This window comes from Ananas comosus, linkage group 21 (genome assembly GCF_001540865.1).
Source record: "Ananas comosus cultivar F153 linkage group 21, ASM154086v1, whole genome shotgun sequence".
Taxonomy (NCBI): domain Eukaryota; kingdom Viridiplantae; phylum Streptophyta; class Magnoliopsida; order Poales; family Bromeliaceae; genus Ananas; species Ananas comosus.
Window position 1 is genome coordinate 742,825 of NC_033641.1, and position 12,727 is coordinate 755,551.

At 35.3% G+C, this 12,727-nt stretch overlaps 1 protein-coding gene across 2 annotated transcripts; it reads right to left on the reverse strand.

The window, feature by feature from the left end:
* Positions 6,986-10,896, reverse strand: LOC109726516 (serine/threonine-protein kinase PBS1-like). Of its 2 annotated transcripts, none has more exons than XM_020256130.1 (5): positions 10,459-10,896; positions 9,679-9,884; positions 8,972-9,161; positions 8,222-8,613; positions 6,986-7,759 (listed from the first exon to the last, which is right to left on the reverse strand). In XM_020256130.1, the coding sequence occupies exons 1-5, from the start codon at positions 10,601-10,603 to the stop codon at positions 7,253-7,255; spliced, it is 1,440 nt and encodes a 479-aa protein (XP_020111719.1). In that variant the 5' UTR covers positions 10,604-10,896; the 3' UTR covers positions 6,986-7,252. The 2 variants fall into 2 exon arrangements, with proteins under 2 accessions (XP_020111719.1, XP_020111720.1); XM_020256131.1 differs by having other exon boundaries at positions 6,986-7,750; positions 10,459-10,895.

A 12,727-nucleotide genomic window follows, 5' to 3' on the forward strand; every position in this document is an offset into this window, starting at 1 on the left:
TTGCCTGACTCGTCCTTCTCTAATTTTGTTGTTGTACACATCGGGGTATTTGTAGGTTTTGCGTTGTCCATTCCGAATCGCTTAATGAGGTCACGAGCATATTTTGCCTGGCTTAGAAAGATTCCATCATGCATTTGTTTTATTTGAAGTCCAAGAAAATAGTTTAGCTCGCCAACCATACTCATTTCAAATTCAGTCTGCATCAACTTAGCAAATTCTGTGCACAATATTTCATTAGTAGCACCGAAAATAATATCGTCAACATAAATCTGAACAATAAGAAAATCATTGTTAAACTGTTTAATAAATAATGTGGTGTCAACTTTGCCGATCCTAAAATTTTTTGAAATTAAGAATGAGCTTAGCCTTTCGTACCAAGCCCGTGGTGCTTGTTTCAAACCATAAAGTGCTTTAGAGAGTTTAAAAACATGATCGTGAAAAGTGTAATTTTCAAATCCCGGTGGTTGTTCAACGTAAACCTCTTCATTAATAAATCCATTTAAAAATGCGCTTTTTACATCCATTTGAAATAACTTTATATTTTTAAAAGAAGCGAAAGCGAGTAAAATTCGAATAGCTTCAAGTCGGGCTACCGGTGCAAAAGTTTCGTCAAAATCTATTCCCTCTTGTTGATTGAAACCTTGAGCCACTAATCTGGCTTTGTTTCGAACCACGACACCATCTTCATTTTTCTTGTTTCGAAAAACCCATTTCGTACCAATTACGGGATGGTCAACGGGTCTTTCCACAAGTGTCCAAACTTGGTTTCTTTCAAATTGATTCAATTCCTCTTGCATAGCGATGATCCAATTTTCATCATTGTATGCTTCATCAAGGTTTTGAGGCTCAATTTGAGAGAGAAAAGCCAAGTTGTTGCAAATGTCTCTAACGGAGGCTCTAGTGTGTACACCATCTGATAAATTACCGATGACTTGATCAAGAGGATGAGAGGACTTATGCTTCCAATTTCTTGGAATAATTTCATCATCTTTAGATGGCTTTTCACCTTCTTTAGATGTAGTTTCAATATCATTTTGTGATGATTCAAGTGATTTATTATCTTTTGAGGTAGATTGAATAGAAGTCCTACTCATCATCTTTTTCAATTCATCGACTTCTTCATCATATGAGTCCACTCCAACGTTAGATTCATTAAACAGAACATGCATACTCTCTTCTACTACTAAAGTACGCCGATTATAAATACGGTATGCTTTACTAGTAGTTGAATAGCCTAGAAATATACCTTCATCAGATTTAGCATCGAATTTTCCCCGATGGTCCTTAGTATTTAAAACAAAACACTTACAACCAAAAACACGAAAATATGAAATTTTGGGAGGTTTTTCATTCCAAAGCTCATAAGGAGTTTTGTCCAAAATAGGTCGAATAGAAACACGATTTAAAATATAACATGCCGTATTGACGGCTTCGGCCCAAAAATAAGTAGGTAAATTATTTTCTAAAAGCATTGCACGAGCCATTTCTTGAAGCGTCCTATTTTTCCTCTCAACAACTCCATTTTGTTGAGGGGTTCTAGGAGCCGAAAATTCGTGCTTAATACCATTGAAAGAACAAAAATCATCAAAATCCCGATTAGAAAACTCACCACCATGATCACTTCGAATTTTTGAAGCTTTCAAATCCTTTTCGTTTTGAACTCTTTTAATAAAAACTTTAAAAGATTCAAAAGCTTCATTTTTATGCGACAAAAATAAAGTCCAAGTAAAACGAGTAAAATCGTCAACAATCACAAAAACATAATTTTTGCCGCCTAAACTAGTAATATTAATAGGGCCAAATAGATCCATGTGAAGGAGTTCTAATGGCCTATTAGTAGAAACGGCATTTTTAGGCTTAAAAGAGGACTTGACATGCTTTCCTCTAGCGCATGTGTCACAAAATCTATCTTTCGAGTAGTCAAGTTTAGGGAGACCCTTAACTAATTCTTTTCTCGAAAGTTTAGATAGGACATCCATGCTTGCATGTCCAAGCCTCCGGTGCCATAACGAAAAATCAGTATCCAAAACCGAAAAACAAATCTCTTTACTTGGGGAAATCGTGCTTAAATTGATTGTGTATACATTTCCAGTTCTACAACCTTTAAACATAATACAATTTGAGTTAGAGTCAATTATACTACAATGGGTTGATTCGAATTTAACGATCAATCCTTTGTCACATAGTTGACTAATACTCAATAAATTATGTTTAAGTCCTTCTACTAAATAAACATCATTAATTTTAAAAAAATTGTTACCGATTGAGCCTTTTCCAATGATATGACCTTTGGAGTTATTTCCAAAAGTTATGCACCCACCCTCTTCATACTCAAGCGACGATAAATTTGTTGGGTTGCCCGTCATGTGTCTTGAGCATCCGCTGTCCAAATACCATTTGTCGCTTGACTTTGTTGAGTGCAGGCATACCTACAAAAAATTTAAGTTAAGAAGGGTACCCAAGTGGATTTGGGTCCACTTGTGTTAGAACCTTTCACCACCCAAAGTTGTCTAAGTTTAAACTTATTTTTAAATTGACATTGGGTTACATGATGCCCTATTTTGTTACAATAGGTGCATAACACATTTTTATTGCCATTTGCATATTTTACAAATGGTTTAGAAATATTTTTCTTTTGACTAGACTTGTGTTGATATCCAAGTCCAGTTTTATCCAAATAGGATCTTTGATTACCCAACATCATATTTAGAACTTTTGTGCTACCAATGAATCTTTCTAAAGTATTTCTTGAATCGTTCAAGTCTTTCTTTAGAGATTCATTTTCAATTTTAAAAGAACTAGTATCTTTATAATTTTCGCCATCACTTTTGGTCTCAATTTGCTTCTTTAATGAATTTAACTCAGTTTTTAAACTTTTATTTTCAGATTTTAATGAATTTAAATTTGAGATTAAAGATGTATTTTCTTTTTTTAAAGAAGCATATTTGGGACCAAATTTTTGGAGATCATCATAAAGATCATAAAAAGCTTCCAAAAGTTCATCGTAAGTTAAATCATTTACCTCATCTTCTATGTTTGCCATGAAGCAACAATTCGAAGGTGCATCGTCATAGGTAAGGCTTAAATTGGAGACCTCCTTGGTTGATTCCTCCTTGTCGGAATCGCTATCATCACTCCAAGCGGCGGAGAAGGCTTTATTCTTCTTTTTCTCCTTTCGGGGAGACTTGCTTTGATTTTGGCAATCATAACTTATGTGCCCTGTTTTATTACAATTGTAGCATTTTACATCCTTTTTGAAAAAATGTGATCTACCATTACCTTTGCCGGACCACTTATCTCCGTGTTTTCTTTGTATGATCTTCTTTAATTTTCTGGTAAGAAGTGAGATCTCGTCGTCAGTCGCATTGTCGGAGTCGCCTCCATCTCCCTCGTTAGAGTTGAGGGCTATATTTTTCGTTTCGGTATGAATGATAGAAGTAGAAGGCTCCGTCTTCAATCGTAACTCATAAGTCATAAGAGACCCTATGAGTTCCTCCAATGAAAATTTGTCGAGGTCGCGCGCTTCTTGAATAGCCGCCAACTTTGGTTCCCATGGTCCATTTTGAGGAAAACTTCTGAGTATTTTTCTAGCAAGATCTGCATCAGAAAAATCCTTTCCCAAAGCCTTTAGACTATTAATAATATTGGTAAATCTAGTATACATATTAGTTATACTTTCATTTGGTTGCACACAAAACATTTCATAATCGCGAGTAAGCATATTTATCTTAGACTCTTTTACTTGATTTGTCCCCTCGTGAACAACGGCTAATTTATCCCAAATTTCTTTTGCAGTTTTGCATGTAGAAATTCGGTTGAACTCGTTTGAGTCAAGAGCACAATGAAGAGCGTTCATCGCTTTAGAGTTCAAATTAAATTTACCTTTGTCCTCTGCCTTCCATGTGCTAGTTGCCGTGGTAGGCTTAGTATAGCCATTTTCTACAATGTCCCAAAGATCAAAATCTAGGGATTGTAGAAAAATTTGCATCCGCACCTTCCAATAGGTGTAGTTACTCCTATTAAAGAAAGGAGGACGAGCGATATATTGACCTTCAATAGTAGCGTGAAAAGTTGCCATCTCACGAGACAGTTAGTCTGCAACAGTGAGACCTGCGCTCTGATACCAAATGAAGGATCAAATGGCAACTAAGAGGGGGGGTGAATTAGTTGAAAACTAAAAACTCAAGTAAAATTAAATCAAGATAAAAATTGCACAACCAAATAAAAGAAGAAAATGAAACTCAGATAACACAGATGATTTATCCTGGTTCGGCCCTTCTGCCTACTCCAGTCCGGTCCTTCTTCTCCTCGAGGTACCGATTTCACTATCACTTGGCCTTTTGAATAGGGCAAGACCAAAGCCGCTTACAATCACACAAAACTTCTTTTACAATCTCTCAAGAAGCTCACAATTACAAATCAATGAACAATTAGGACTTAGAGAATTTTTCTGAAGTTGTGTCACAAACAACATCCAAGCCCCCCTTTAAATACACTAGCCATCATTTCAAAAATGGAACAAAAGCATAATTAAATTATAATTGATTTCAATTTGAATTTTAACCATATTTGCAAATGCATTTGAATTAATTCCAAAATAAATTCGAATTCATACCACATTTGCAAAACATTTGAAATATTACTATATTGAAAAGCTCATTTGAAATTATACTAAATTTATAAAATTCAAATTCATACCACATTTGCAAAACTCATTTGAAATATTACTATATTTTTTAAATTCATACTATATTAAAATCAAATTTGAATTTATACCATACATAAAATCACTTTCATACCATATCAAAATAATGGCTAATTTGACATTAAGCTCAAATCAAACCCAAAGGTGAATTGGTCAACTTGACTAGGTTGACCGGCTCAAATCCGATAAATTGTAAAGAAGTCCTCCAAATTTTTGTTGTGGCACTTGTATCCAATTTGGTACAATTTGATCTTGTCCGGGTCAATTTGAATAATTTGATTGAATTGTTACCTTTGATCAATTCCGGTTCAGCTTGAGCCACTTTAAATTCAACTATAACCTGAAATTGCTAAATGACAAATTAAATCCAATATTTGTTTGTTATCATCAAAATTTATTATTGGATAAAATCCAACAGACATGACACACATCAATGATGTTCGTGCATGATACTTGGCGAACGCTTGGGGATGCATGAGATTTTGAATTTGTACGTATTCTCTTCATCGATTGATCAGGTCTAGTAAACACGCAGATGAGAATTCGATGCAATCAACTTGAATGAATCAACTGAACCTAATTAAGCTGCGAGGGAGTTGCATTTGAAGTTGTGAACTGAGCTTCCATACGATGTTAAAGGGCTCTGACTCAACCAAATAGCTTCGATACTGAGACCGACATTTTAAGTAGTATCCAATATGCGACTAATATTCTTTAACAACTTAGGTCGAGTAAAATCAATGTGGGCTCGACGGGCTCAAGCCAGCGGTTTCGACTAAACTTGGGCTCAGATCAACCCGAAACTGAATTGATTTGGCCCAGCCCACTAAAACCACTACTATTTTTTATTTATTATTATTATTATTTTTTTTTAACCACTACCACCTTCTATAGTTCTATGGGTACATGTTCAGTTACTTACTATTAAAAAAAAATAAAGAAAGAAAAAAGTAATAAAGCATAAATTATATGGTAAATTTATTAGGTTCAATATCCTACTATGTGAGTAGAAACCAATTTAACTTGAATTTCTACATGGTTCTATTTGTCGAATCTAAAATATTAAAATTTATTTTCTAGAGCTTCAATTTCACGATAAAATTCTCTCTTTCTCTCTCTCTCTCTCTATGAAGATAAGGGGTTTGATTTTAAAGTTGGTTTTACACTTGTACAAGAAACCATTTGCTTGATAAACAAATTAATGTTCCCAATTTTCCCCATCTTAGTATACCTAATTGTTGACATGTTCAACAATTTTTTTTTTTTTTCTACTACTTATGTGATTTTCCAACCACCATTTGAAAATAGAAACTAAGAGTTGGATTAAAATTGATGAGCATGAGAGAACTTGGTTTAAATCTCCCCTGTTTTTCTTTTTAATCTATTAATTTTTTTACAACCCCTTTATGAGGCTATTTAATTGTTCAATTTTGTGCAATAAAGATTTCAATTTAAGTCTTAGTTCCATGTCTCTTTGGAGCTAACATTTTAATAATGATGGGTTATTCAGCCGCGCTTTATGTATGTAAAAATATTTTTTTGAATAAAACTATTTATAAATATACAGATAAATTTATTATTGAATCATCTAATTTCAACTTAGCCCAGCATAAACAAATAAAATTTTCGACTAATTCACGTATGGAACTCTTAAATAAACATTTCTTTTAAAAAAAAACTTAGTTGCATAAAACACTTAAATGTTTCATTCAGTCGTAAATCAAATTTATGATCTTGGCTAAGCAAAGAAGATTCATCAGCAAATGGTGAGCTCAATATCTCGAAAACAATTTCACCTCAAACTGAACCAAAGTCGTCTTCTGCGGAAAGATCCAAGATGCAGCCTCTGCAAAGTACGTGCTGATAAAAATGACACACCGATCATACTTAAGAGCTCAACCACATTGCTCACAACTTCGATCTGACCCAACCCGCCCGAACGTATGTTAAGTTTATTGCTAGATCTCTTGTCATGAGCTCAACCACATTGCTCACGACTTCAATCTGACCCAACCCGCCCGAACGTATGTTAAGTTTATTGCTGGATCTCTTGTCATTATGTCTACTGTAGATCGCAACTCCATTCAACTGATTGCACTCACCTGATTCAACTTATTAGTCTTCTGGACCTATTATTACGGGACAGAAATTAAACCTATTTTGGTCAATAATAAATAGCCAACAAAAAACAATTATATACTCTTACTGAACTCGATTTACAGCGAAATTATGCTTACGCCAATCCAAACACCCACAAATACTAAATAAACATAGGAGGAAGAAGATGAAAGAGAGATTATATACACTAATCACTTTCAGTAAATTTGTCCTCTTAATCCCACAAAATTTTCTGAAAATTTACAAGCATCCAGCAAAAGTCTGCAACAATAATAGTAACACTAATACAAAGACTCCCCCAGCCTCTAAAGATATACATTACTCTCCCTCTAAAAAATACAAAAAAAAATAAAAAAAAAAAAGAAAAAAAAGAAAAAGGAGAAACAAGTGAATGAAAATATTTACTTAAAACATGCACCATCATCTCCTTTACCCACTTTTGGTCGGCGAATCGGCGGCGTTGGCCCCTTGCTTTTCGTTATTCGCGATCGCCCGCCTCTTCTCCCGCCAGTTCTCCCCCCACATCTTCGCCTCCGCCACCGCCCGCTCCCGGTCGAAGTCCTTGTTCAAGATCCCAGGCGCCTCTTTCGGAGAATCCTCTCTATCGCCGTTCGAATCCTTCGGGGAATCGGTTCTCGACGGCAGTTTCCCGACTTTGTCGTCGTTCAAGAATCTCCCCCCTCGTCTTTCGCCGCTTGACCGGTTGCTTGAGGAGTGGTGGGCTGTGCTGGGGTCGTAAGTTTGGGATGCGAGGTAGGAGAGGGCGGTGACGACGTCGGCGATGAGGGGGCGCGACGCGGCCTCGGATTGGATGCACATGGAGGCCACCGCTAGGGCTTGGTAGAGCCCCCGCATCGGGTATCGACCGTCGAGCCTTGGGTCCGCCATCTTGGGGAGTTTTCTCCTGTCGTTGAACAACGGTCGCGCCTGCAAAGCCTACACAACATTAGTCTCACTATGAGTAGTAGCTACTACACATGCTCAAGTGTTCAAAAATAATAAAATAGGATTCAATAAAATAAAATTGTAGTGTGCACAATAAAAATACAAGAAACATCAGATAAACATGTAAAGAGTCTAGAAACTACGAAAACAGAGAAACTTGAATTATATGAATAATATAGATAGTAAAAGCATCAACTGTTCACACAACAGCAATTAGAGCCCTATAATTTCGAAAGGTTTTTTTTTTTTGACATTTACGGAACGCCATTTAATTATTCAACTAAATGAATCAAATGGGTCAAATTGCCGTGGTTGTCCGACCAGCTACTATATATTTAGGAAATTTAGAAGGAACGGAAAAGAGAAAGATGCAAACCGTAGTACTCGCCTTTTATGTCGAGGTTGACTAATCAGAAGAGTGAACTTCAAAATAAAACAACAAGCAAAACTTACCCACGAAACAAGATTTTGTTCTCCGTGCGGTCTAGTGCTGTCGATTGCCTTCCGACCAGTAATCAACTCCAATAGAACGACTCCAAAACTATAGACATCAGACTTAACGGTCAATTGACCGGTCATTGCGTACTCGGGAGCGCAATATCCGTAAGTCCCCATTACCCTCGTCGAGACATGGGATTTATCGCCAACGGGGCCAAGCTTTGCGAGCCCAAAATCGGACAGTTTAGGGTGGAATCCCTCGTCTAGTAATATGTTGGATGATTTGAAGTCCCTATAAATAACCGGCGGGTTGGCTTTGTCGTGGAGGTATTCTAGCCCTCTTGCCGCGCCTGCGGCGATTTTCATTCTCGTGTTCCAATCCAACGGTTCCTTGTCGAGAGGAAGATCTGCACAAACAAAAGGGTTCGTTGTCAATTATATGGGAAGTTTAGTTCCACTCAAGGTACAAAGAGATCAAAGGAAGCATAGTTTATAATCCACAATAATAGAAAACAAATGAACTAAAGAAAAGAAACTAACCAAACAACACAAAGCAAAATGCATTTTTTGGGTTATATTGTTAACGAAATTAATCTTCCAAAAGCAAACGCTTAACAGTGCTTGCTAGCTTAACATTTCTAAAAACATCTGGTATAGAACAAAAAGAGAGAGAGAGAGAGTTTCGACAAATGAAAATGTCAGCTCGCCATATTATCAATTAAGTTGAAGCAAAAAAAAAAAAGAAAAAGAAAAATGACACCATACCATGTAAATGATCTTCCAACGAACCAAGAGGCATATACTCGTATACAAGAAGCCGCTGGTCTCCATCGGCACAGTAGCCAATTAAATTGACAAGATTGGGATGATGCAATAGACTCAGCATCAGGACCTCCACAAGAAATTCCCTATTTCCTTGAAGCCCATTTCTGTCTAGCTGTTTTATAGCAACAATCTGCAGCACAACAAATAAGATATTCAGGGAGAGAGATATTGAACACTAATTCGCGCTGTAGCTTCTTTATTTCTAATGATAAAATGCACGGGGCGTCGCAGTGTTCTGATTAGCCTCTAGTTGGTTTTAAGATGTTTAGCAATCCTTTGTTGCTATATTGTCGCAATTTGTACATATTGGCCTGGCTCATGGAACAGCTTCTCTGCTCCAATAAGAAGCTACAAAGCATTCCGCAACCAAAATGTTCATAGTATTTGCTGTAGCTAGAAGCTGAAATGAGCTTCTAGGCCTCGGAGGCAGAAGCTCTAGTCTGAAACTTCTGCTTATACTGCAGCAAGAAACTGTCGGTTGTTTCTCAGAATTACTTAGACGGCACCAAATAGTTGCCCAAAAAGTGCAGTATTATACTTAGTTTCGACAAAATTCAAGTAATGAAGCATCACCCTTTTCTTAAGGGTCGCAAATAGATAAGTACCTCAAAGCAAGAACTTTAGTACGCGTATCATTACAATTGTACCTGTCCGGTGCTCTCTAGACGCCCTTTATAAACCCGGCCAAATCCCCCTTCCCCTAAAAAGCATTCTTGCCTAAAATTCTTTGTCGCAGCCGTGAGCTCCCGAAAAGTGAAAGTCTGCGCAGAAATATTAACACCCGAACCGTCCTTCTGACCCGACGGCTCCCTCTTCAAGCCCAAGTTGCTTCTAATCTTCAATATATCGGTTCCTAAATACGCATTCAAAAATGCGGTAAAACCAATTAAACTTGTCTAAATTGGCAAATTTATTGTATAACTTAGGGCAAGAATGTTTCATAATAAAAGTAAGTATAGCTTAAATTAATCGACTTTGCCGAATATATGAAACACTGACTAGTTGAATCAAAACCTACTTTATGAAGAACAAATAGAAGAAATGCTAGATTACATCACTAATTTCATGTTTAATAAAGATCCATAGAATCGAATCAAATTGATTGATCCCAACACTAACAAAGTATCCACACTTGCATGCGAGTTATCAAATTTGTCACACTCTATATAAAATCAGATCAAGTAACCACTAAAATCAGCTCAACAAGCACTATATAACAACTAATTTTGAGATGATCTCACAAAAAAAAGGCTAAAAATAGAAATTTAAGATAATAAAACTAGAAAGATAATAAAACTAGAACAAGCTAAGATTCGAGCTCCATTATATAATTAGTTTCCAAATCGAAGAGAAATTAAGCTACAAATCGATCAGATCTAGCGGAAAAAAATAGTTCAAACGCGAATCAAATCGAATTAAAATCTCACCTGAGGATAGCTTCTCGATCTGAGGCGGGATCATGGGGCGCTCCCCGCTCTTCGCCTCTTCCTCAACACCACCAACACCACAACCCCCGCTCTTCGGATTCAGCTGCTCCTCCTCCCTCGAATCGAAGCACGGGAAACACCCCATCGCGCGCTCTCTCTCTCTCTCTCTCTCTCTCTCTCTCTCTCTCCGATCAAAACCCCCTCAAAAACACATCAAAAAACCCCTCTTCCGCGCCCCAATCGCCTCAAAAACATGCCCCAGACGCCGAATTTTTTGGGGGTTTCGATCGCAATCGATCGGAATCGCGCGGGGGAGCGAGGAGGGATCGGATTGGGGGGAAATTTGGGGGTAAAGGTGCGATTTTTATGGGGTTTTGAGGGGTTGGGGCCTTGGGGGGGTGGGGGTGGGAAATGAGTAGTGGACTCTGTGAGCCGTCCACTGCGTCGGCTTCATACACATGGAGACTTCGCAGAGATATTTATAAAGAAGAATTTTTAAAAAAAAATAATAATTTTTTTTTACTTATTTTATGTTATTTTATTTTTTGTGTTAAATTATTTTATTTTTTTTGATTAAATAGTAAATATATCACTATAAAGTTTTAATTTTTTATTTTTATCTCTATAAAAGTTCAGTGATATTCATATTTACTCCTCTTCTTTGTTACTGTTTAGAGTGCTATTTATTTTTTAACAGTAATTAAGTAAAATGACATTTTTGCCCTTATAATTAAATCTCTCAAAAAGCCTCTACTGTTAAAATTATACAAAAATATCCTCCCAAAAAATATTTTATCCAATAATATAAAAGGGTAAAAATATCAATTTAACTTATTTATTAACCAGAGTTAAGTATTTTACTCATTGTTAACTATATTTTTCTAATGGATTCTAATAGCAGAAGTATATTTGAAAACGACAGGACGTTTGCAGGGATAAAAATAAAAAGCTGAACTTTGTAAAAATATATCTGCTATTCGATATGTTTACAGAGAGCTATATGTAATTAACCCTAAAAATTCTACCAATTATCATTCTAAACTTTGTCACCATCTCAAATAAATCCAAAAATTTAGAAATTGGGCAAATTTGAAGGTAAAACTTCATTAAAACGAGTTGACATACCACTTTTGTTTCAAATCTCAAGGTGTATTCAATTTATAATTCAAAAAATAAATAAAAAATTTAGAGACATGAGATCTCCTATACGAGCAATTTATTCAATTTACATGATTCTTCTGTATTATCTATAGATAACTTTATATATAAATTTATATTTATAAAGTTTTATAGCTGAATTCAACAATTATTCGAAATAGCTAGACCTATTTGAGATAATTATAAAGTGTAGAGGGCAATTAATATAATTTTTATATAGGAGAAAATTGAGATATGCACTAAAGTGTGAGGAGGCTCTTTATAATTTAGCCTTTTTTTATTTTGAATTTGTTTTTTTTTTTGGTGCTAATTAAGTGTGTTGAATAATTGTATAGAGGGGATGTGTGATGCTCCTAAAAAAATGTAGCTTTTTTGTTTGGTGAAGTGAAAAGTAGAAGTTGCATTTTAGGGTTTATTTGGTGTAGCTTCTATTTTTTGCTTTTGGTAGCAGCTGTTCCTTAGTGGATAGCTTAATGAAATGTAGAAACTTTAATTAGGTACCTATAATCTTGTTGTACAAAAAAATTTTAGGAAAAAAAATTTAGGGGTTTATTAATATAATATATCTATGAAATCAGCTATTATTTGCGGTGCTCAGAATCTCTTTTTGATATTTCGCTATTATAGAAGCTATAGATTTTTTTATATATATTTGCGAAAATCTATAATATTTGTCTCTCAATGCATAATGAGAAACGAAAAATATATAGATTTTATCTAATCTAAGCATTTTGAATGATTCTAATTTGCTGTATTTCATACATATATATGCTCGAAATTTAGGCCGCATAGAAGCAAGAGTGTTAAATATATAATATTATTAAAAATATTATTTTCCAATAGTATCAATTTTTAGAAATAAAAGATTATTTTATATCTTTTCACACAGAGGTCATTTCCAAGTCTAGCAAAATATTTAACTACTAGAAGGTGAATTTACACTACTAATTTATAATTTTTTTAATAAAATACTCTAAAGTTTAGATGGGATCTTCATTCTTTTCACCAAAAAATATTATAAATAAAAGTTTGAATTTTAATAAAAAAAAAGTCATATTGTTCAGTGGGTCTACAAAACCATGTGAGTCCACGTGTAATTTGCTTTCGTTTT

Excerpts from the sequence above, each read along its gene's own strand:
- LOC109726516 (XM_020256130.1), bottom strand. The coding sequence starts at position 10,603 with ATGGGGTGTTTCCCGTGCTTCGATTCGAGGGAGGAGGAGCAGCTGAAT. Across the intron at positions 9,162-9,678 it reads GTCTAGAGAGCACCGGACAG|ATTGTTGCTATAAAACAGCT; the intron begins GTACAATTGTAA and ends GTTGTGCTGCAG. Across the intron at positions 7,760-8,221 it reads AACAAAATCTTGTTTCGTGG|GCTTTGCAGGCGCGACCGTT; the intron begins GTAAGTTTTGCT and ends AATGTTGTGTAG.